The 24,957-nt window shown below is 33.3% G+C and overlaps 3 protein-coding genes across 4 annotated transcripts; 2 read left to right on the top strand and 1 right to left on the bottom strand.

The window, feature by feature from the left end:
• Positions 1–119: 119 nt before the first annotated feature.
• Positions 120–11,564, top strand: LOC128987551 (peptidoglycan-recognition protein SC1a-like). 2 transcript variants are annotated; one of them, XM_054408455.1, is made up of 5 exons: positions 120–217; positions 887–979; positions 8,037–8,164; positions 8,842–8,972; positions 11,356–11,564. In XM_054408455.1, the coding sequence occupies exons 2-5, from the start codon at positions 887–889 to the stop codon at positions 11,499–11,501; spliced, it is 498 nt and encodes a 165-aa protein (XP_054264430.1). In that variant the 5' UTR covers positions 120–217; the 3' UTR covers positions 11,502–11,564. The 2 variants fall into 2 exon arrangements, with proteins under 2 accessions (XP_054264430.1, XP_054264429.1); XM_054408454.1 differs by having other exon boundaries at positions 10,983–11,457.
• A 2,433-nt stretch (positions 11,565–13,997) lies between these two features.
• Positions 13,998–16,797, top strand: LOC128987947 (peptidoglycan-recognition protein SB2-like). The gene is made up of 4 exons (XM_054409071.1): positions 13,998–14,117; positions 14,402–14,619; positions 15,900–16,027; positions 16,424–16,797. Exons 1-4 carry the CDS (start codon positions 14,115–14,117, stop codon positions 16,558–16,560), a joined length of 486 nt encoding a protein of 161 aa, XP_054265046.1. The 5' UTR covers positions 13,998–14,114; the 3' UTR covers positions 16,561–16,797.
• Positions 16,798–17,891: 1,094 nt separating this feature from the next.
• LOC128984906 (peptidoglycan recognition protein 1-like) lies at positions 17,892–21,963 on the bottom strand. Its single transcript, XM_054404276.1, has 3 exons — positions 21,755–21,963; positions 18,521–18,654; positions 17,892–18,029 (listed from the first exon to the last, which is right to left on the bottom strand). The coding sequence occupies exons 1-3, from the start codon at positions 21,961–21,963 to the stop codon at positions 17,920–17,922; spliced, it is 453 nt and encodes a 150-aa protein (XP_054260251.1). The 3' UTR covers positions 17,892–17,919.
• Positions 21,964–24,957: the final 2,994 nt, after the last annotated feature.

Here is a 24,957-nt window from a genome sequence, read left to right as displayed (position 1 = left end):
TTTTAAATTTTGTATTCATAAAGTTAATTGATTTCAATTTCAACACAGATTACGATAAATGTGATAACTGTAGAATTATTAATTGTTAAGATATTGTATTGCATGCAAACGGTTGTGTTGTCTGCAACAGTTAGTTAAGTGAATCGATTGCTAGTACTCTAAAGCAAATCAAAATGTGTTTATATTTCTGATTAACTCAACTGAAATATTCTTTGAGGTTAGTGTATGGTTTATTTGTTAATTGATATAAACTGTTCACGAAACTGCAAAAGTGAATGAGAGGAAATTGATGGTATAGTTAATATTAAAGACACTCATTCCCTTTTTAGTATTTTTTCCTTTTTAAATCGAAAATCAGACCTAACTAATCAATTTTGTCAACAAATTTACATTTAACTTTAAAATTGTACCCTTATACACCAAACGAAAATTCCATTATGCATTTTTGCTCAAGAAAGACAATGTAAACCACTATGCTTTTACAGTGGAATAAACATCAGTGTTCATTTAATATCCATTTTTATGCTAAAAGTATGATTATGTAAATGTAAATCTGTATAAATACAATTACAGTTTTGCCTGTATATTGCTCCGAGTTATATATTTTTTGGTTATTTTTACGTTTTATACATTAAAGAAGCCGAAACAAGTCTTATCTCAATTTCTGTCTGTCTGTCTGTCTGTCTGTCTGTCACGGCCAGAAGACATTTTACGTGGACTTCTGAAAAACAAGAGCATCGGTCGGAAATCTTGAATATAAAAATTTTGTATTCACTGAGTGTTATATGAATATGTATTTAAACTGCCCAAGAACCTTTTCCAAAAGTTCCATACTATCGAAAATGATTAATTAAACAATAACAATAATCAACTTAATGATTTCAAGATGGCGAGAGTGCTTCGTATCAAGTACAGACCTGATTGGGGCGCTCGTGAGGCGGCCTGGGAGGAATCCCTCAACAGAGAACCTGCCACAAAGGTAAACGTTGGGTTTGATAAACTGAATTTTATTATTTTTGACTGTCCTACCTTCCCGTCCTAGTACTATAGGAGGCTCCAGGCTGAAGCAATCTTACACCCAACTTCAGTTAGGCCTAGAGGATGTCAGCATTATTAAACCCTTAAGGTATTGATTGGCAAGATTCGATCCCCTAGACTTGAGGACCGAAGCTATGTGCTCCATCACTGGATCAGCTTTTCATTATATAAATCAAGTTAATAAATGGCGAATCTGGTTTTAGCATTGATTTTCATATTTAATGTAGACCAGTCATTTCGCTCTAAAAATCTTAAGCTGCTTTTAATTTTGTTCAAATTCATGTTACCTGACGAAAACATAATAGATAACTTTTATTTCGTTTGCTGTTTTACCTTATTTTTAGGAATATTTATTTATAATTTAGTATTTTGTTTGTCCTTTCATAGTTGAAATCAACAATTATTTAACAAATAGGTTGTTTCATTGTAGTTGTTAGCCTCCGGATTGCCAAATAATATTATAAAAGGTTTAAATACCTGCTATTAAGCAATCCAATTTTGTTGTTGACACAACTAGTTTCGGTGTCTGTGTGACACCATCATCAGGCTGCACAAGGACAGTTTTCTTTCTTCATACGAAGAGCGTCATATTTACACGAAAATAATAAATAAACATTTAAACACGACACAAACACGAATACGAGACATTTATGGTAACTGATCAGTTAAGAAAACAGACGACGCTAACCCGACGGAGTTTGAGTCCAGACTGCGGGTGGTCAATGCAGTGGTGTACGTCCGTTATCTTATCATCCTAGGTTGCGTCCTGTCAATCACTCAATCACACCTCCCCTCTCCAGTAAACCGATGGCGGTGTCATACATAAAATTAGACGAGAAAAACTGTTGGTCATTTAGTACATTATGGTGGTCGGATTTTACTGCCTTATATATCTCGAACTCTTCCAATGTGTTAATTTTATATCTGTCTTTAGAAAAATGTAGAATATCCATATTGCTGCTAATGTTGGTATAATTGTGGCCTTGGGATATTAAATGCTCGGCAAAAGATGATGTTTGGTGGGCTGTTGACGCTTTTGGAATATGCTCTTTGAATCTTTTTGTAAAGGAACGTGCTGTTTGGCCGATGTAATATTTCGTACAACAAGTCATCAGCTGTAAGTTATTGCTGAAGTTATCAGCTGAGCAAGCAAAAATAGCCTTTCAGTACAAGGACATAAAACTAAAACTTTGCAAAACGATTGAAAACATAAAGTTTAATAAAACATGCCTACAAAATAATTTGGTTCCAAAATACATAAATGTAAAAGTTAGTGGTAAATCAAAAGCCGCCTTAAGAGCTAAAAAGTCTGCTGAAACCATTTGGATTAAAAATGAAATAAAACATCTTTACTTTAAGAAAGATGCTTTAAACAAGCTACTATTTAAGAAACATTTAGAGTTAACGAACAATTTACACATAACTCAACAAAACAATGTTTTGCTTGAAATTGAACTACAGGTTAGCAGAAAGATCAGTTTCAAAAAGAAAACTCAAAATAAAAAAGTTAAAAGTCTAATGGAATCTCAACATAAAGAAGAAATTATTAAATGCTCTCACACATTTTTTAAAAGAGTTGTAAATAACACAAAAATTGAATTTGAAAATGAGGAGTTAAATTTACTGTGCAAAGGCTTAAATTTTAATTTTCCTAACAGCAAGAAAAATAGTCTGTTTACTGAGTTACTAGACACTGAAGCTTCAATTAAACTAATAAAAAATAATGAAGTACGTGAAGCTGCTCGAATCATTATGAGTGATAAAGCTAGATGTATCGTAAAAAATCCTCCACGTACAAGAAAACATTTGAAGTTCAACGCCATGAGACATGTCCTAACGAGCGTCAAGCATAAGCTTGCCGACCACAACGCTCTTATCACCAAAGCTGATAAGGGCAACTCAATTGTGATAATGTACAAAAACGATTATGTAAATAAGGTAACAACGTTTTTGAACGTTAACAAAATACATGCTTTAAATAAAGATCCGACTTTAAATTACAGCAAATTGATAAATAAAGCCATTTCAGAAAGTAAAAACCTTTTATCAAAAAGTGAAATCACCTCACTGAAGGTAACTAATCCACAAGCCCCTATACTCAGAGGCCTCCCCAAGATCCATAAGCCTGACGTCCCCATCAGACCCTTAGTAAATTTTATGCCAAGTCCAGCCTACAAAATAGCCAAGAAGCTAGATAAAATAATAAAGGACCAAATTTTATTGGAAAATAGTCATAGTATAAAAAATAGCCTAGAACTTGTTGATAGAATTAAGAACCATGCTGTTAAAGATAACCACAAATTGGCATCATTTGACATCGTAAATTTGTACACCAACGTCCCCGTTCAAGAAACAATAGCTCTCTTACACCAAAACCTCATTAAAAACTCAAGTTTATCCAGAGAGTCGGTAAATGAGTTAGTTTCACTCACAAGATTAGTACTAAATCAGAATTACTTCAGATTCAACAATGACTATTATTCCCAGAAAGAAGGGCTGGCAATGGGTTCCCCCCTCTCCAGTATTTTAGCAGAGATTTTTCTCAACAACCTGGAAAATAAACATTTATTTTCTGATTCCAACCGCTACAAAGAAAAGATCCTGTTTTATTTCAGATATGTAGACGACACTATTGTTTTGTTCAACGGAAACAGTAGACAGTTGTCGTTACTCAACGCATACTTATGTGGCATTCACAGCAACATGAAGTTTACATTGGAGGAAGAAAACAATAATTGTTTGAATTTTCTGGACCTCACCATAAAAAAGCATCAAAATAAATTTGAGTTTAAAATATTCAGGAAACCAACATGCACTGACCAGACCATTCACTCAGAATCCCATCATCCGTATTCACACAAATTAGCTGCATATAATAGTTTCATACACCGATTACTCACAATTCCAATGAATGAACAGGACTACAACGAAGAAGTAATTACAATAAAACATATAGCCGTATCAAATGGTTATCCAAGTAGTATTGTGGATAAACTCATCTACAAACATAAAAATAAAACAGGAACTAATAATAAACAGAACAATTTCATCTCTGCAAAATTTGGCACCTTTATGAGCAATAAATACAAAAATCTCATGGCAAAAAACAAAATCACTGTTTCCTTTAGAACAGAAAACAAGCTTGGTTCATTGTTAAAGGAACGCAGCCCCACGATGACGCAATCTTTTGATAAATCTGGCGTTTACAAGATCAATTGTACCGATTGTACGAAATATTACATCGGCCAAACAGCACGTTCCTTTACAAAAAGATTCAAAGAGCATATTCCAAAAGCGTCAACAGCCCACCAAACATCATCTTTTGCCGAGCATTTAATATCCCAAGGCCACAATTATACCAACATTAGCAGCAATATGGATATTCTACATTTTTCTAAAGACAGATATAAAATTAACACATTGGAAGAGTTCGAGATATATAAGGCAGTAAAATCCGACCACCATAATGTACTAAATGACCAACAGTTTTTCTCGTCTAATTTTATGTATGACACCGCCATCGGTTTACTGGAGAGGGGAGGTGTGATTGAGTGATTGACAGGACGCAACCTAGGATGATAAGATAACGGACGTACACCACTGCATTGACCACCCGCAGTCTGGACTCAAACTCCGTCGGGTTAGCGTCGTCTGTTTTCTTAACTGATCAGTTACCATAAATGTCTCGTATTCGTGTTTGTGTCGTGTTTAAATGTTTATTTATTATTTTCGTGTAAATATGACGCTCTTCGTATGAAGAAAGAAAACTGTCCTTGTGCAGCCTGATGATGGTGTCACACAGACACCGAAACTAGTTGTGTCAACAACAAAATTGGATTGCTTAATAGCAGGTATTTAAACCTTTTATAATATTATTTGGCAATCCGGAGGCTAACAACTACAATGAAGTTATCAGCTGAGCAAGCAAAAATAGCCTTTCAGTACAAGGACATAAAACTAAAACTTTGCAAAACGATTGAAAACATAAAGTTTAATAAAACATGCCTACAAAATAATTTGGTTCCAAAATACATAAATGTAAAAGTTAGTGGTAAATCAAAAGCCGCCTTAAGAGCTAAAAAGTCTGCTGAAACCATTTGGATTAAAAATGAAATAAAACATCTTTACTTTAAGAAAGATGCTTTAAACAAGCTACTATTTAAGAAACATTTAGAGTTAACGAACAATTTACACATAACTCAACAAAACAATGTTTTGCTTGAAATTGAACTACAGGTTAGCAGAAAGATCAGTTTCAAAAAGAAAACTCAAAATAAAAAAGTTAAAAGTCTAATGGAATCTCAACATAAAGAAGAAATTATTAAATGCTCTCACACATTTTTTAAAAGAGTTGTAAATAACACAAAAATTGAATTTGAAAATGAGGAGTTAAATTTACTGTGCAAAGGCTTAAATTTTAATTTTCCTAACAGCAAGAAAAATAGTCTGTTTACTGAGTTACTAGACACTGAAGCTTCAATTAAACAAATAAAAAATAATGAAGTACGTGAAGCTGCTCGAATCATTATGAGTGATAAAGCTAGATGTATCGTAAAAAATCCTCCACGTACAAGAAAACATTTGAAGTTCAACGCCATGAGACATGTCCTAACGAGCGTCAAGCATAAGCTTGCCGACCACAACGCTCTTATCACCAAAGCTGATAAGGGCAACTCAATTGTGATAATGTACAAAAACGATTATGTAAATAAGGTAACAACGTTTTTGAACGTTAACAAAATACATGCTTTAAATAAAGATCCGACTTTAAATTACAGCAAATTGATAAATAAAGCCATTTCAGAAAGTAAAAACCTTTTATCAAAAAGTGAAATCACCTCACTGAAGGTAACTAATCCACAAGCCCCTATACTCAGAGGCCTCCCCAAGATCCATAAGCCTGACGTCCCCATCAGACCCTTAGTAAATTTTATGCCAAGTCCAGCCTACAAAATAGCCAAGAAGCTAGATAAAATAATAAAGGACCAAATTTTATTGGAAAATAGTCATAGTATAAAAAATAGCCTAGAACTTGTTGATAGAATTAAGAACCATGCTGTTAAAGATAACCACAAATTGGCATCATTTGACATCGTAAATTTGTACACCAACGTCCCCGTTCAAGAAACAATAGCTCTCTTACACCAAAACCTCATTAAAAACTCAAGTTTATCCAGAGAGTCGTTAAATGAGTTAGTTTCACTCACAAGATTAGTACTAAATCAGAATTACTTCAGATTCAACAATGACTATTATTCCCAGAAAGAAGGGCTGGCAATGGGTTCCCCCCTCTCCAGTATTTTAGCAGAGATTTTTCTCAACAACCTGGAAAATAAACATTTATTTTCTGATTCCAACCGCTACAAAGAAAAGATCCTGTTTTATTTCAGATATGTAGACGACACTATTGTTTTGTTCAACGGAAACAGTAGACAGTTGTCGTTACTCAACGCATACTTATGTGGCATTCACAGCAACATGAAGTTTACATTGGAGGAAGAAAACAATAATTGTTTGAATTTTCTGGACCTCACCATAAAAAAGCATCAAAATAAATTTGAGTTTAAAATATTCAGGAAACCAACATGCACTGACCAGACCATTCACTCAGAATCCCATCATCCGTATTCACACAAATTAGCTGCATATAATAGTTTCATACACCGATTACTCACAATTCCAATGAATGAACAGGACTACAACGAAGAAGTAATTACAATAAAACATATAGCCGTATCAAATGGTTATCCAAGTAGTATTGTGGATAAACTCATCTACAAACATAAAAATAAAACAGGAACTAATAATAAACAGAACAATTTCATCTCTGCAAAATTTGGCACCTTTATGAGCAATAAATACAAAAATCTCATGGCAAAAAACAAAATCACTGTTTCCTTTAGAACAGAAAACAAGCTTGGTTCATTGTTAAAGGAACGCAGCCCCACGATGACGCAATCTTTTGATAAATCTGGCGTTTACAAGATCAATTGTACCGATTGTACGAAATATTACATCGGCCAAACAGCACGTTCCTTTACAAAAAGATTCAAAGAGCATATTCCAAAAGCGTCAACAGCCCACCAAACATCATCTTTTGCCGAGCATTTAATATCCCAAGGCCACAATTATACCAACATTAGCAGCAATATGGATATTCTACATTTTTCTAAAGACAGATATAAAATTAACACATTGGAAGAGTTCGAGATATATAAGGCAGTAAAATCCGACCACCATAATGTACTAAATGACCAACAGTTTTTCTCGTCTAATTTTATGTATGACACCGCCATCGGTTTACTGGAGAGGGGAGGTGTGATTGAGTGATTGACAGGACGCAACCTAGGATGATAAGATAACGGACGTACACCACTGCATTGACCACCCGCAGTCTGGACTCAAACTCCGTCGGGTTAGCGTCGTCTGTTTTCTTAACTGATCAGTTACCATAAATGTCTCGTATTCGTGTTTGTGTCGTGTTTAAATGTTTATTTATTATTTTCGTGTAAATATGACGCTCTTCGTATGAAGAAAGAAAACTGTCCTTGTGCAGCCTGATGATGGTGTCACACAGACACCGAAACTAGTTGTGTCAACAACAAAATTGGATTGCTTAATAGCAGGTATTTAAACCTTTTATAAATAGGTTGTTCTATATCGTTGAAAGGGGCAGTTTCCAATTCTGTAGAGTAGCAGTAAATAAATAGCGAACATCAAAGTACATCTTAGACAAGACAATGCTCTATAAAGTATTTTAAGCCTGTTGGGGAATGTGTCTTTGGTTCCCGTCTGTGAAAATATGGTGTACAGAGTTAAAAAAATGAATATCGGGGTACTTCAACTCTTTATTTAAAGTAACACATTTTTTTACTGTTAACATAAATTTTTCCCATGGTACATTTTTTCTACCTTAAAAATAAATATTGGAATGTGTTAAATTACTTCAAGGTACTATCTGTTAACAGAAATCACAATATATTTTGTATTATTTCCAGGTATTTTTCCACCATCATGCTAACCTGTATGGGTGGCGGAACAATTTCTGTGACGAAGTGATGAAGATCATGCAACTCACTCAGGACCGTAACATAGAACACTACGGTCTGGCAGACTTGGCCTACCAGTGAGTGAACTCAATACTAAACATCTGTATCTTAGCATTATCCTAACGCAACTCTAATTCCAACAACAATACACTTACTTACTTACTCCTGTAGCCAATGAAAACCAAGGCGGTCTTTGGCCTGGCCAACCATGTGCCTCCAGGATCCTCTGTCCTCTGCCAGCTCCAGGTCTGCTCCTGCTCCCATACTCCTTAGGTCCTTTCTAACTTAGTAAATCCATCTCATCCTTGGTCTTCCCAACGCACCCCTGCCCTCCGGAGTACAGTAATGTAATAATACAATAATACAACTCTACTATGAATTTAAATACATATTCAATACGCTGTTCACTATGTGACATCAATCTATATTATTGCTTAGGTGAAACATACTAAGCCTACAGCTAATTTATACTTCTTTTTGGAAGGAAGTATTGGGGTACGATGGATGGTAAAATTATAAAGTATTCTATAACGTTTATACAAGGAAATCAATACTCTAGGGATATAAAAATGAAAAGGTAAATCGGTCCCGGATATAGTGTTGGAGGATTAAAATCTGTTATGGTTTAGCTAGGATTTAACTAAGTTAACATTGCTATTGAAAATTGGTTAAAACTATATATATTTTACACTGTCTTACTGATATGTCCCACGTGCAATCATTCCGTTGTCACTGATTGTTGTCAAATTTCTAGTTTCTACATCGCCGCGGACGGCTACGTCTACGAGGGGAGAGAACTTAAATACAACACCCCTGAGAAACTACGTTACAACCCTAACTGTTACGGCAACAGAATCGATATCTGCTACCTTGGCGACTATCTGGGTAGGTTGGTTTAAACTTAACTATTTACTTTTAGGTTTTTATTACATCTTAGTTTATATATGGAAAAGCAAAATTGTGTTTAAAGAGAACGTTAGGGAATATGAATTGATAGAGTGTGTTAGTCTCAATTCTGGTTCCTCTGTCGGATTCCCTACTGTTTGTTCTTTCAGGCTTGATTAAATCGATAGAGGATTCGACAGACAATACTTTTAATAAGCGCACCTTGTTGATGGGTTGACTACGTCCATTCTCAATTGAAAACTGTGTACTACCATTGACTATACACAGAGTAGACTTTCCATCCAATGTAAACATTTGAAGCCAAGAAAAACATGAAGTTCAGCACCATCTCACGAGAGGGTACAAGTGTATTGGGTTAAATAATTATACGGAAAGTAAATAAAAGAAACGTCTTATAACACTTAAAACATATATTTACGCTTATACTGTTACTCACAAGACGGTAAATATACAAAAAGATGGTAAGTGGTGATCGATTTCGATTGGACACTCCAATCATCATCAGACCCAATAGGCGAATGATAAATAAATAAATAATTATATATCCTATATTATTGATAAACAAAAATGTTTTTTGAACACATTTTTCTCAGTATATTTTGTAGGGAAAATCTACGCATAATGTTAAAAAAGATATTTTTCTGTAGATGTGCAGAATCCTTTTGTAAATTAAAATCGGCTCAGAAAAAAAAATATTTGAAAGAAATTAACATGGGCCTTGTGAGTTGATATTCTGGTGATGAAATAACAGCGAGATGTAAACAGAAAATCAAAACAAATTGCAGAACTTTCAACCAAATGTTTTATTTACAGCGTGGGTTGAAAAATTACAAAAATTACGAGAAGTCTGTACATTACATATTTTTGGTAAATTTTTCGACCACTGAACGACCTCTATTTAATATTATTGTTCCTTGCCAACAGCTGAATGATTCATCACATTTACACACAGAATATTGTAATTATAGTTCGGCCGCTTAGAAAGCGACCTCCTCCAGCATTGGTTTAGCATTAGCGCGCAGGTCGTTTTCTAAGCGGCCGAACTATAGTTGGTAGACCATCTCAACTGATTGCACCACAGGTTTTGGCCTCATATTTTACATTGGAAGGGAAGTCTACTCTTTGTATCAATGGTACTACCAATAGTCAATGGTACTATTAAAACATATGAATGGGTGGTCTAACTCTATCAATAGTTAAAGTTAATAACGTAAAATAATGTTGTTTATCTTGCAGACTGTGTAGATGATTCATTTTCATTTGACTTAACTGTGTTTGCAAAGTTAAATCACATCCTATTGGTGCTCAAACTATCTTGTAGGTTACAGACTTGAGTTTAGGGATTTTTTGCCAAAACTTGATATAAAAAGTTTTCCAGAAGTACCTACATAGGATTGAAATAACATGCAAATTTATCATCACTGATTTCCATGTTTTATTGACAGTTAGTGGCCTTGTCATGGAGGGTAAAGAATATATGGGTCGCTTCATATCGGTACGTGTCGATGAAGTTTAGTAATTGCTGTGTAGGTCTCAAAGTAGAAATCCGGTCTTCAATCTTGAATATCTTGATCGTACCGAACTTTTGAAATGTTTTAGTTCTTCTACCCATGATTTTTCAGCTGCCCAAGTCTCACCCCCTTATACATACACTAGCCACAACAGCTTTCTCCACTACAACTCACATAACACAAACTCATTAACAACCACAATTCACATTAACTTAACCCTAACTCTCGCTAGGATGCCTAGGCCAATTTTGTTCCTAACACAACGTACGTTTCGCAACACACGCAGATCTTATCGTATCCAAAAGCTGTGCCATAAAAATATCCTCAACCGCCCCAAACGCTCCTGGCCCACTAAAATTTCACAATCCTTGTGGATTTTCCCTTCACTGGGAAAATTCGTTCCGAAAGAAGCGTCCTTTTCTTTCTTCACCCTCCGTGTCCACATGCAAACCCCAAATAAACCTAAATTGTGTTTTAGAGAAGAAACCGCCTCCGGTTATGAAAACCATGGCAAAAATGACCGTCGACTATTGTATCCAGGAAGGAAAACTAGCTAGCGATCACGACAAAATCAACATACACGAGAAAGACGTGAATCCCCTCATTCAGACGATTCACCACTATATGAGAAGGATCAATTTCAAACGGGGCAAATGGAAACTGGTCAAAGACTTTGACCCCAGGATGTATGGAAAGGTTGGCCCTGTCAAACCGGAGTACAAAATCAGACCCTACCACAAGGGGAAGAAATTCGGCAGGCACACGGATAGAATGTATAAACATACTCTGCATAGGAAGTATGGAAAGTCGCACTAAGATTTTAGAATTTACTAACTAGTCGTGTTTTGTAGAAGAGAGTTCAAAACCGAAAACAAAGATGATTGAAGCTGGGATCCAAGTGGCTGATTACTGCATCAAGAATGGGAGACTGCACAAACTCTACACGTTTACCAACGTATACGACAAACTTGAGACGTACTACAAGAGGATAAATTGAGTTTGTCTATAAATTTGGGAGATGAATTGAAAAAAAAGAGACAGAACATGCATCACAACTATGAAAAATATGAAAGACGATTAATGTGTTTTATAGGTTAAATTATGCTAAATATTGGATGTGTTTTTATAAGTACAAAATAAATTAATATATGTATTTATATTCATGTTAAAGATCTTTTTTGTGACCAAAATATGTAAACTTATTTGACAAACATTACTATTTGTTTAGTAAGTAGAGTTAGAATAATATGAAACAATTATACATTTTTGTGTTTTTATGTATATCTGTAAAATTATTTTGGTGTTTTCAAACTCACAAAGAATTGTTGTAACCTGAATGTACTCTTAAAATAATTTTAATACAATACAATTTATTTTATTTAAATTATTTTAAGAATTCATTCGAAACAATGCAAACATAGTTTATTACATTATACTGTATATGATAACATTTTTTCTAATGTTACGAAATTGTCAATATAAACTTATATGCCACATTATGGCATCTACGATTATTACTTATTAAAACATAACAAACATGTAAAAAGTACAACAATTATAACAGTTTTGACATTTTAATCATTCCCCATCACAAAAACAACAAATGCATATAGCCTAAACAGAATGTAATTGTTTAGTTAATTATTTTATTTATAGAGTACATTTCTTTCAATCAATCAAATAATTTATTATCATGGACATTTACATGCATTGACATTGTCAGCGAAGCAGAACATAAAATGTCAATGTTCATTGTCTTAAGTTGACTTAGGTATGAGTCCGTTGTAGAAATTCCTTTCAAACTGTAAATACAATAGACTATGAAAAATTAACAAATGAATAATTATCAAAATTGAATAAACAAAATAGACTATATAGAAATAATTAACATATTTCTTTATATGCAAATTTACGGATTTATTTTTTATATTTTATTATTTTTTTTATTTATTTTTTTTTTTGCAAATTTATTTAATTTATTATTTTTATATCGTCACAAGTTGTTCCAGGAACTCTTCAATGCTGTAAAAAGGATTTATTCAGATCCAGTCACTGATTTTTTTAAATATGTTTTGTAAATAATAACTTATTTACGTTATTAACAACCATTATAAACTTTCTTACACATAACAACATGACAATTTAAAGATTTGCTCAAACTAGGTGCTGGTACCTTATTTGATGTCTACTGCGAGTATTGTTGGATGAACATCTTCATTCAGGACCATAACTAGTTTTTTTTTAGTTTTTTTTTAGAATAAATTAAAAGTTCTTAAATATAAAAGGTCATAACAGTAAAAGTCTTTAATTTAATGACAATAGGCCTAGGATGTTCAAGATGAGCTGGACCATCAATAATTCCAACAGCTTTTTTTAAATATTAACACTTCTTCATTCTTGAACAATTATTGACCCAGACAAGCAAGCAGTACTTAATCATTGGTTGAGAAAAAGCAAAATACGCCATTTGGATATACTCTGGAATTAGACAGTGTTTCAAACGCCCCAACAAGAAAACAACTCTTGAAAGTCTACACATCAAGATTTTAGTGAAGAAAATTAGAAGCAACTTTATTAAATGTAAAATCCTATCCTACAAACATTTCAGACCATATTTTCAAACTTAATTTGGTTTACAACATTATATTAATTTTGATCATGCAACAAGTCCTGGCGTAGTATTTAGTAGATGAGGAAAGCAAACATATTATAAATAAGTTCTAACAAAAAGCAGGCATTGAACCATGAATATTTTGTTTTAATGTTGACCTCTGTATTATTTTTTTCAGTCAAAAGTTTATGAAGTATAAAACAATATAAAGTTCGTAAAACTAAATATTTTTTACCTTACGAGCAGTGGAAAAATAATTTCTGTAAAACAATATTTATTTTAAAAAGTGTACAAAGTAACCCCTAAAAATACAATTTCAGTTAAACGAATCAACTTACAATGGTGTTACTTACTAGTACACAAGATGAAAATAGACTCAAAGACCTAGAAATATATGACAAAGCATTATACGTTTCATACAAAGTAATACCCAATATAAACATTTTGGAAATTAGCCGGAAGACTTCGAAAAGGCTCAGTTGCTATTAGCGACTTTCGTAAGTATTTGTTGAATATAAACATTTCTATAGCAAAACTTAAATAATGTAGCTATAATTTGTGTATTTACATATTGAAGCTTAATTAATGAATACAGGCAAATTTGAGGGAATGAAGTAATTCGGAGGGCATGAACCTATGAAGCTTTACGTAGAGAAACAAAGTAAGATAAAATCCGCCTGAACTACAGTTTTCGGAAAACTCAACAAAAGTGGAAAAAAACGAGTTCTGAAGAGGCATAATATGTATTTAGATAAGAGTAAGTAATTTTGTGTGATAGCTAGCATCTTAAAAATATATAACCAGATTATATGTGATAACAAGAGTATGAATAATTATCAAGCTTTAAGTTTAGTATAGGCCGGTATTTTATGTGAACGTATACCTTATTAAAAATATCTAAAGAATATAGACTAGTTCAACTGATGGATTTTAAGATTTATCCAATGACAGACAGCCAAGGACATTGCCAACTGGAAGGCTGAATTTTAATTTTACAAAATGGTAAGCTGAAAAAATAGTTTAATAACGAAGTCAGGCTAAAAAAACCTTTAAACTCGGATTTGAAAGTATTTTTTCTTAAAATATAAAAATACTCGCATTTATCAAATCAGGGTGTATATTTGTGTATAGCCTAAAGTAATGTGATGGATGCTTTCCATCTCTACTAGTGTCCTATTATTAGGACATACAGTGGAATTGTTAATAACTGTACTGCATATACTGTCATTTAATTTAATGGTGTACTATAACTTACTAAACATAAGATGTCGTCAACTTGTGTTCAGAATCAAGGCCCGAACTGGCCACCATTATGTATCCTACCTCGGAGCTACTGGCACGCCTCGCCACCATACATCGAGGAGGCCCTGGAACACCCCATCAAGTATGTGTTCTGCATGAACACACGCACCCTTCCTTGCCACATTGAGAACCAGTGCAGCCAGGTGGTCAAGGGTCTGCAGGACGCACACCGGAGAAACCACTACCGGGATATCCGCTACAAGTCAGTAAACCTAGAGTTTCTGTAGGATTAGTACAGCTATAAAACGGTCGGGCATTAATTGTGCCAAAGAGTTCCTTAATTGCGCCAAGCCCTCAAAGGGTTCCAAAAAATGATTCTTGGTTGCGCCAAGCCCAAGCCAGGTAGGGATGAGTTGCCGGCAGAAGGAATGTCCTTGTTAATTTAAAGTAAATGTTCACTTTCGGGCTAATGACGTCAGCTGTTGAAGTTATGATCTATACCTTTCTGTTTTCTATTTATGTGAAGTAGACATCTCATGCATATGGACCAGCTGTAGGCAACGTTTTATTTTAAAGAGCATAGTTAATTGAGCAACGCATAGAAATTTATACTGTTATAATAATAATCCCCCCCCTTAATTTTGAATGCTTTGTAAGACGGATATTATAAAGGTGCTGTGTTTAACAAAAATGTTGTCCTTTCAACTTTTCCCGTTGAAAGTGTATTTGGCAAACATCTGTATTTTACACCAGTGCATTCTGTCGGTGATTAAATTAAACTACGTTCATGTTTACTCCAAAATCGGATGCAGCTTTAACATGCAAATGGCAGGTCTACTATTATGAATGAAAGTTATTAATAAAACAAACCAAATCCAACATATAAAATACAATAATTATTTATCTAGAAAATGTTGGAGTAACTTGTTGTTAACTAATTTTTGAAGTAATGTAATCATACTTAACGGTATAAGATGTTTTAAGCTATTTACAAGTCATTTAAGACTTATAGCTGAGTGTGTTTATATCCTAGTTGTTAACGTCTATGAATACGGTGTTAAAAAGGACAAGTTGGTTTTGAAAAGTTTGAGCTACGTTCCAATCATAGCGCTTTTAATAATAAAATACAATTATTCCAAGGGTGCAGACCCTAAAACACCATGTAGTTTTTATTTTGTAAATACTGTATTCGACAATGGGAGCATAGTTTGACTAACACCTTGAATTGAAGTATTAGATTCAAACAATTCTTCCTCCGAAATAGTAAACGGTTTGGAACATTTGGTAAAACCTTGATAAAAAGACTCTCATGTGACTTGTTATCAATGTTGCCTTATTTTCGTGCTTTTCAATAACATTTAACTGGGGGTAAAAAAAATCAAGTGGATTTTAAAATGACACTTATCAAGGGTGACTAGTTAGCGAGGGTCTTGTTATCGAGTTTCTACTGTGTTCCTAATCCACAGAGAATTTATAAGCTTAGAAACAGCTTATTGAAGAGTGTGTACTGAATCTCGTATGAAAAGTAATTGATTTGTACAGCTTCGTTATAGCAGGAGACGGTAATGTATATGAGGGAAGAGGATGGAAATGTCAGGGGATTCTACCTGAGAAATACAGAGAGTACAATACCAAAGCGATCATCCTAGGCTTCATTGGTCACTACACAGGTATGTTTATGGTTATGTTAGATTATGTATATGTTTTGTTTTAGAATAATATTTTTATAAAGGAGAAATATCTCCATTCAAGCTTTCCTCAAGGTTAAACCACATCATGAGGGTTTGTAAGATTTATAAACAATAACATCTGGATTGTTCGGAACCTAACCCTGGACATGTAATGGTAAGGCAAGATCAAATGAAAGGCACGTTTCCTAAAAACAAACTACACAAACTACTGTACATCTTCTAAAGCAATCAAAAGTTTATATAGTTGTAATAAATGTATCCTCAGCTGCAATAGTTTACTAGTAAACGTATAAGCCTCTCTTAAAGCTTTTCAATATTATTAAGTAAAGAAAGTATTACAATTAATTTGCATTTTACTACTTGTGTTGTTTTCAGAGGTTGACCTCCCTGAAATTATGGTTCTCAGAAGAAACGAACTGGTAACATATGGTGTGAAGCAAAAATACATCGCAGAAGACTTCCAGCCCTATGAAATATTTGAACGAAGGCCAATGTATGACACGTCAATGTGAAGGACGATGATTCTAAAAATCATCTCAGTGCTAAATTATAAAGATAAATTTATAAGGTTGAAAAAGACTGGTACACTATAATACATATGCTCTATTGAAAATATAGCGTAATTATTTTTTACTTCTTCAATGTAACATTAAAGAAAATGTTTATGACTTTAAATATTGTAATAAAAAAGTGTTATCCATTACAGTAAAGATTAGTTTAGTTATTTCTTTGAGAGTAGCCAAACCTGAAATAAATTAGAAAAAAGTGTACCTAAGCTACCTAAAATCATTAATACCCTTTTCTTGATATCTGCAAAAACTGTACATATTTTAATTATTTATTATTATTTTATGGACATGTCGTTATCACGTAACTATTTACCAATTGTGATGAAATGAAATTGGGTTATCATTTCCAAAAGTAATACTATTTCAGCCTCAGCCAGGGTAGTGTAAAAGTTCTGAATTTGAATAATTATTTTAGTTCTTGACTCTTTCATCACCCCACCCCCCCTCACACACACACACACACACACACGCACACACACACACACACACACACACACACACACACACACACACACACACACACACACACACACACAGACAGACAAATGAACCTAATATAATTACTCTTAAAGTGTCAAATTTGTTTAATTCTAAAAACGTTTTTTTATCGTCCAGTAATTGTTTGTTGTCATTGACAGAAAAAATTAGTAACAATAATTACTTTATTAAGTTATTTTTTAAGATTAGTACTTTTTTGCTAATTATGTAGTATTTTCATCAGCACATGGTATGAAGGTGTTTTAGATAATACTTTGAATCTTTAATTTTTATTTAAGATGTGGCTTTTCTGTTTATCTGAGTTAAACGAAGGTACACTAGTTTGGCACGGTATAACTTGTCTATGAGGGAAAATTAACGGGTTCCTACATAGTTTATTTAATTATGAACGTACAGGATGTACACATGATTTTAATTTTTTTTTTTCAAGTATTATTAAAATGTAAAATACCTACTCATTTGAAAATATAAGTAGGCCTAAAGGTGAATTAAAAATCAATCTAAATTTTTTATAGTTTATTATTTACATAAGATCTTTTCTTACTAAATACAGTTAAGTGAACAATTATTAATATTATCTTGAATTTATCAGTGGTATTAAAAGTGCTATTTTAAATGCTTTCATGAGTGGAATTTAATTACCTAATTATTAAATTACCTTTTCATAATATAAAATTGTCAAAAAAGCTAACCTAACAAAACAAGTATAAAATTAAGCTCATATATCATACACATTATAGACAAATATATCATATAAAAATAACTAACTACACAATTCAAGACCTGTTTTTCTTTTGTTACGAGCTACACCATGTGGAGTTCGTAGTTTTCATCTATAAAGTGTTTCTTGATTCCAAACAGTATGAGGTATTTCATAGCTTCCAGCATAGGTCTGGGAATGGGGATGTTTTGATCTGAAACAGAAAATATTGCTAGTTACAATAAATGTTATCTTGATACAGCCTATTCCGTAACATAACTCAAAGCTATCGAGATAAAATCCCGTACCGTATACAGTAGTTATATTATGATGTACCGGTCGAATGGCTTGAAGCATATTAAGTTCTCTCAATCGAGGAGAGCTCTGACTGCTATTCAGAACTTCGTCCGAAGTTCTCAATAATCTTCTGAAAATGGTTCAAAGGTGCCTAAGTTTCTTCAGCTTTTAACGAAATCACTCATGTCTAATCAACAGGTCAACGTGTCAACAAGTATTTACCGGTTACTAGAAAGAATAGTTGTTAAAATTATTTTATTCCAACTAATAAATCTTAGGTAGCTCAAAACATTTCATTTTTTCTTCAATTTTTATGCCCCAGAGGTTCTTGAGCAAAAGCAAATAAAATTCAAAATCTTATTGAAAGGATTAATTGTGTTACTTAAATAGCTTTTGGAGTTTACTTACCTTTGTAGTCTCCAATGAGAGCTATGTGCACAGCGTCCTTGATGGTATGTCCCTTTGGCAGCCAATACTTAAATTCAGTATAGTTATGCCACCCCCTTCCCTCAAACACCGTTCCGTCAGGTGCTAGTAAAAAGCTGGACACGAAAAAGGTTGTAAAAAACATTTTCTTAAATGTAATAAAATGCGAAGCAGCCTGTCTTACATAGTCCTACACATATCCTAACTCCTTGTTCAGCTTATAAAAAAGAAACCACCTTATCAAAATTATATGACGTTCTAGACCATAGGGCATTCATATTCAGAACACCCTTGTAGTGAGCACTACTTCCGTTGTGCCGTTGTACCTAAGAAGATGGCCAGCCTAGGCCAATTATGAACACTACTTTTTACTTAGGTTGTACACCGTTACTTCTAACAAGACTGGCATCTTGAGAGCAATAATCGAGCTCTACTATAGTACTTATTACTTGTTTAGTTGTGTTCCGTTGCTGCTATGAAGACGGTCATAGTTATAGCAATATTGGAACACTTCTACCATTACAATGTACATTGCTTGGTTAGCTGTGCTCATTTACTGCAATAATGTTATCTGCAACAAAGCTGGAACTCCAACCTGTTATAGTAGTTTACGCAACGATTGCGTTAAGTTAGTCTTTACGACACGAGTAGAAAATTTAAGGCACGAGCCTTGGCGAGTGCCTTAAAAACTTCTACGAGTAAACTTCTACTTTACCTACGACAGTTTTTTTAATTACTCACAATCTAGTTTTTAATTTCTAAAAATCACTACTCATTACTTTTCAGAGAGGTTATGTTTTCGTTTATTGTCAGTGCCAATGAAAGGAAAGTGATGCAACGACTTATTGTATAATCAGCTGATTTCCAGTAATTACGTGTTTGTAAAACTTTGTTAAAAAAATACGTTACCTTTTCCAGGGAATGAGTTCTGCTAGCAGCTTTCATACCATAAATACTGTATCAGGTACAATGAGGAAAATTTTGCATTTTGTTTTTGAAAACTGAATGATTATAGTGAAACAGTTAATTTACAGTTAGATCTCAGGATCGAATATTATTGAATATTATAAACAGTTAGTTCTCTCATTTCCATCTCGTCAACTTCACTTTCACTGACATTTTTAAATCAGTTTAATCTATCTTCCTTTAACTTCCACAAACTTAGGTTAAGAATACGCGAGTATCAACAGGAACAAGTCAGATCAACAATTAAAATCGTCAACTGATCAGCTGATCAGCTTATTAGTTTACGTTCGAAGCATTACAATTTTACTTCTTTTCTCTCAATCCTTGAACCTCATTGGTCCGTTACCCGTGTTGTTATGATAAAAACTATGCTGTTATTTATTTATTTATTTATTTATTTTATTTTCAATGCTACAAAACAGCACATGCCAATTACTTTGTAGCATTAATCAAATGCTTAGTTTCATTGCTTAGTTATGAAATGAAACTATGCTGTTATGAAAGTACCCAGACAGCACACTTTCTTCTCAGGACATCCCACGGATATTGCGACAGGATATGCAAGATATCCCATAGTGGTCCTATGGTCAACTTGGGATATCACAGGATATCCACAGGAATGCCTAATGTCCCCGCCCGGGGATGTCCTACGGATAAGCTCACACGCATATCCGTGGGACATCCGAGGTCATCCCAGGGTAGTCCTCAGGACATTCTCAGGACATATGGGACTACTATGGGATGTCCCTGGGATAAAGTGTGGTCTGGGCCTGAACATAAAAAACACAAAATAATATAGATTTAGTATGAAAAGCTTAATTATAAATTTAGTAAATTGATTAAATAGTTAATAAACACAAATTTTGAAGAAAAAAACGAGAAAAAAGTTTTTGGCCCAGACGGGTTTCGAACCTGGTACCTTCGCCTTGTGAGCCTCTTACCTTACCTCCTGAGCTATCTGCGCTTGTTGATTATGGGTGTTTTCAAGTGGTTAAAGAGTAGCCGACAGTTGCAATGGTCGCAATACTTAAAATATTTTTGATACTACAGTATAGGCTATATATGATTCTGTTAATCTGTTTAGGCCTCAAGTAGTTGAATTGTTTTTCTGGTAGTTGGAGAGGATACTGGTATTTGAATATAGATTATTTAATCACCATTAGATTAGCACTGTAATAATTGATTGTTATATGATTAAAATTAGTTTTTTGTTGTTTTATTAATTTAAAGTTAGAATTAAATTCACATTCCACACAACTATGATAGAACTCTAGTTTTCCTGAACTCAGTGGTAGTAATATGTCAGTAAAGTAAAGTCAACCCTTGCTAGCCATAGTATTAACAAGACATATTTTCAATCTGGGAAACCTTAAACTTTTAAAATAAATTATAAAACCTCAACATCTTAATGCGTGGGAATCTTATTTTTAGAAAAAAAAAACAGACCAAAATTATTTGTTAAATAATGAAGACGGCCCAATTATAAATTCGGAATTACTGAAAATAATTACATCAAGAACAACACTGTAACATATCCAAAATTCAAAAGATTAATTTTTCTAATATTATTTTTTATTTTTCCAATATCCTTTAAATCATCTGTTTTAACTTTGTTTAAAATTAATTTATTGAGTAAATATTTCCTTTTTGTACTAGTGTAAACACAGCCTGAAGATGGAAACCAAGTTTCTGAAAGCACTAGTGAAAAAAACAAATTATTATATATTGGCCTTGTTGAACATTTAAATTTGGATATACTGTACATTTCATCAGTGGTATAGTATTTTTTTTCTTCAGTTTGTTACCGGGACATTACGGGACATTACAGGATATCCAGTGGATTTTGTACATGTCCCGGGATGTCATGGGACATTCTGGGATATCCTATGGCATTCGTACATATCCCGGGACTTTACAGGATATCCTGAGGTTAACTTACAAATCCCGGGACATTACGGTATATTGTAGGATATCCTGTGGATTTCGTACTCGCTCCGGGATTTTGCGGGATATCCTGAGGATAGCGCACATATCCCGAGACATTCTCAGGACATATGGGACTACTATGGGATGTCCCTGGGATAAAGTGTGCTGTCTGGGTAAACAGCTGGTAAGTGAAACTTTCAATTCTAAGAACTAAACTGAAATAAATACTTTAAAAAACTGTCGTAGGTAAAAATATTTGACACGGTTCTGTCCTGCAGACCACGAAAGCGATCAAATTATGGTTTTACTAAGAAACAAACTTACTTATAAGGAATGTCCAGACGCTTCTTGACAGCCTGATGATACTTCTGGAACCTTTTGACGAAGTGTTTGCAGCTCTGAAGAGAGAAGCAAGGCTGGGTCCTTGTAAGGGAACATATGACATGTTGGACTGGTAGAGTCAGGGGAAGAGTCTGTTTAGGCTGCCTCGCTCCCCATTCGTCTCTCGTTACCATGGTGATTGTCATAGCCATGATTACTGCAACAATGTTGTCATTTGGGCACATTACAAAACCGTTAGGTATGTATTTTGATTAATTGACTCAGAAAATACCTTATTTTAAATTATAGCATTGACTATGGATAGGTATGGACAATGGAACTAAGGCGTTTCATTCCCATGCTAAGTTCAATAATAGCCTCCTTTTAGAGGAGGTTATGGTTCGATCAATGTTTAAAAATAATTTTGCATAATCATTGACTAACTTAATCCGTTTTTTAACTGATCTCTAATATTCATTAATTCATTATTCTTAATTCATTGTTTTGGCATTCTCTAGTTCCTTATAAACACCAATATTTTAGTTAGTTTTCATTTCTTTTTTTCTTTTAGAAATTTGGTAATTTTTTCCTTAATTTTTCTAACAATACCTGTTCAAGAATAAAATATTTCTTCTGACAGAGCCTTTTGCAAATCAAAATTTGTAATAAATAGCTATTTTAAATGTATATCGTTAGGATTTTTTGAGATTATTTATAAAATACCAACATTGAAACTTTCATCATACCACAGATTATAAAATGAATGGAGTATTTTTTAAATCCAATAGATCTTACATTGTGTTAACTTTTAGCTTTTATTAAAGCTTTATTCAAGCTAACATTTACAACCATCAAACGTGTTCTAGGAATTGTTTTAACATTCCTACGTGCTTATTAACTGAATACTACATTTATATTTCAAAATTATTTTATTATTTTTATTTTAAAATTTTTGATACAAATAGTAAAACATACCTTAATTGTATTAAAATATTCCCTGTAAATAAAAACCAGAGTAACCTGCAAGCAGAAAAATGCTCCTTTTCAGTCTTTTTAAAACTTATCTTAAAACTTATGTTTAACTTGCGTTATACGTCGCACGCACTTGAACTAGAATGTTTGTTTTAATATTGACCCATCATATTATATAATTGGTTATCAGTGTCGATCACATTATTTAAAAATATCCATAGACGGCAAACTTGGCCAAAGTAAGGAATTTTTTAAATGACAAATTACAATCTTGTTCCATAAATTTAGTTCTAGAAGTTTCTTTACAACAAAATATTGATAAAATAGATTGGTTATGCAATAACTGTAGATAATATATTACAAGCTATGTAACATTGTTCTGGAGTTATCCAACTATGTTTTATTTTGAATTGTATGTTACATAATTGTTTAACTTCCGTGTTTCTTTTACTTTGTTTTAGTTCGGATATTTTACAGTCGTTTACTTGTTGTAAAACTTTTACAGTTGGTAAGAACATTGCATGTACATGTACATTGCACTTTTTTCATCCCCCCCCCCCTTCACCGAATTAAATATACTAATTCACATTTCTTACTCCTTGTTAATAATGGTTTTTGCATTGGTTCTCATGAACCATAAATTGAAAAAAAATATTCTTTTTAAGAATACATTTGTAGTTTCATGTACATAACATGATTTACAATAACCCGTTATTTTTTCCAAAGCTCTTCCTAAAATATAAGTTAAATCCGTTGCAAAAGTGAACCTTAGTGTTCATTTAAATTTTAAATAATATTTTATTTAAGCACCCTTTTTTTCTCCAGCTTAGGAAACTGTCTTAAATTGTTTTTGTAACCAAGAGAGAAAATGTATATAATGCTTTCTTAAGCTGCAACCCCATATTTACACTTTAAACATTTATTTTGGAAAACACTACAACTGGAACTTGCCGAAAGGACTATCACATAGTAAGATAAAATTTATTTTTTCTGTAATCAATAGTTGGTGTGCAACTTCTTGCTGGAGGAAATCTCTTTTCCACCACACTAAGATATTTTTAGCTGTTTTACTGGTTTTTAGCTGTTAATTGGTGGCCGAAAGTTACATTTTGCTGGCCATGCCAGCTGTCATCGACATTTGGGGACCGAGCAGGATTTTACATCCCTAGGGCCGCAAAATCAGCTGACCCCTTACTTTCTTAAAACATGAATGCATATTAAATACACAACCAGAATCCATAGCATTGCAATAGAACTGTTTTATTGTCACCGCTGCCTAGCATCTATTAATTATTATTTTTGCTGATTCTTTAAATTATTTCTTTACATAACCTTTAAGTTGTACTTTTATTGACTATCAGTGTGCATTATTACTGGCGTGAATAGTAGTAATAGGGTATAGTGTGGTGAAAAAATTTCATCCCGGCATAAGAGGTTCCTCTATCAACTCTTGCACACTGTAGAGGGGCCTTTGAAAGAGAGCAATTCTAAAAATTGTCTCGACTGTTGAATATTAAATTTGACAACGATTGTTTAAGATGGGCTGTTATTAATGTAAACCCAAGTGGAGAAAGCAACAGATATTTATTTTACCACGCCAATTTTGAGATAGTCATATCTCCAAACCAACTCCCCATCCTGAGTCACCTCGCAGGGTGGCAACATGACCACATTAAATACATGAAAATTAACTTTCAAGTATACCACATATAACACTTCATTACTGATTAATGTTCATCTTATCAAAAATTCATATTATAATAAATCCCACAAAAACAGAATAAACTGCAGAATTTAACAAAAATATTCTTTTAAATGCATTTTACAAATAGCCTAAACTATTTTTTCTAGAGACATAATTTCATTTAAAGAAAATGAATCATATTTATCTGAGGCTGAAAACAAATTCGAGGTACTGTGGAACGTCATGTTCCTACATAAATGGACGCTAAATTATACCAAACAAGGTTTCTCAAGAGGTCTATAACCACCATTATTATTATAACCCTTTATTTAGGATCAGTACTCCATTCCATTGTAATTTCTAAAGGTTTTAGTTCTAGCTGTGTTGATTCTTAAAAAATATGTCTCTAATAAAAACAACTTTTTAGTGGGCATAATTGTTATCTTTAGATGTATCATGGTAATAAATCATTTTAAAGATATTTATGACCGGTACCAATTCAGAGCGTTGTTGTATTGTCTGTATTTTAAAGAGCATTTACATAAACTCT

This window comes from Macrosteles quadrilineatus, unplaced genomic scaffold (genome assembly GCF_028750875.1).
Source record: "Macrosteles quadrilineatus isolate MER2022 unplaced genomic scaffold, UCM_ALF_1.0 Scaffold_2__2_contigs__length_208266976, whole genome shotgun sequence".
Lineage (NCBI taxonomy): Eukaryota > Metazoa > Arthropoda > Insecta > Hemiptera > Cicadellidae > Macrosteles > Macrosteles quadrilineatus.
The sequence above is the reverse complement of the archived record's forward strand: the minus strand, read 5'-3'. Positions and strand labels throughout refer to the sequence as shown.

Bases quoted from the DNA above. Each gene is read 5' to 3' on its own strand.
- LOC128987947 (XM_054409071.1), top strand. The intron at 14,620-15,899 runs GTCAGTAAACCT...TGATTTGTACAG, and splicing joins TACCGGGATATCCGCTACAA to CTTCGTTATAGCAGGAGACG. The intron at 16,028-16,423 runs GTATGTTTATGG...TGTTGTTTTCAG, and splicing joins CTTCATTGGTCACTACACAG to AGGTTGACCTCCCTGAAATT.
- LOC128987551 (XM_054408454.1), top strand. From the start codon at position 887: ATGGCGAGAGTGCTTCGTATCAAGTACAGACCTGATTGGGGCGCTCGT. The intron at 980-8,036 runs GTAAACGTTGGG...TATTATTTCCAG, and splicing joins ACAGAGAACCTGCCACAAAG to GTATTTTTCCACCATCATGC. The intron at 8,165-8,841 runs GTGAGTGAACTC...TCAAATTTCTAG, and splicing joins CTGGCAGACTTGGCCTACCA to TTTCTACATCGCCGCGGACG.
- LOC128984906 (XM_054404276.1), bottom strand. From the start codon at position 21,963: ATGGCTATGACAATCACCATGGTAACGAGAGACGAATGGGGAGCGAGG. The intron at 18,655-21,754 runs GTAAGTTTGTTT...TTTCGTGTCCAG, and splicing joins CGTCTGGACATTCCTTATAA to CTTTTTACTAGCACCTGACG. The intron at 18,030-18,520 runs GTAAGTAAACTC...TTTCTGTTTCAG, and splicing joins TCTCATTGGAGACTACAAAG to ATCAAAACATCCCCATTCCC.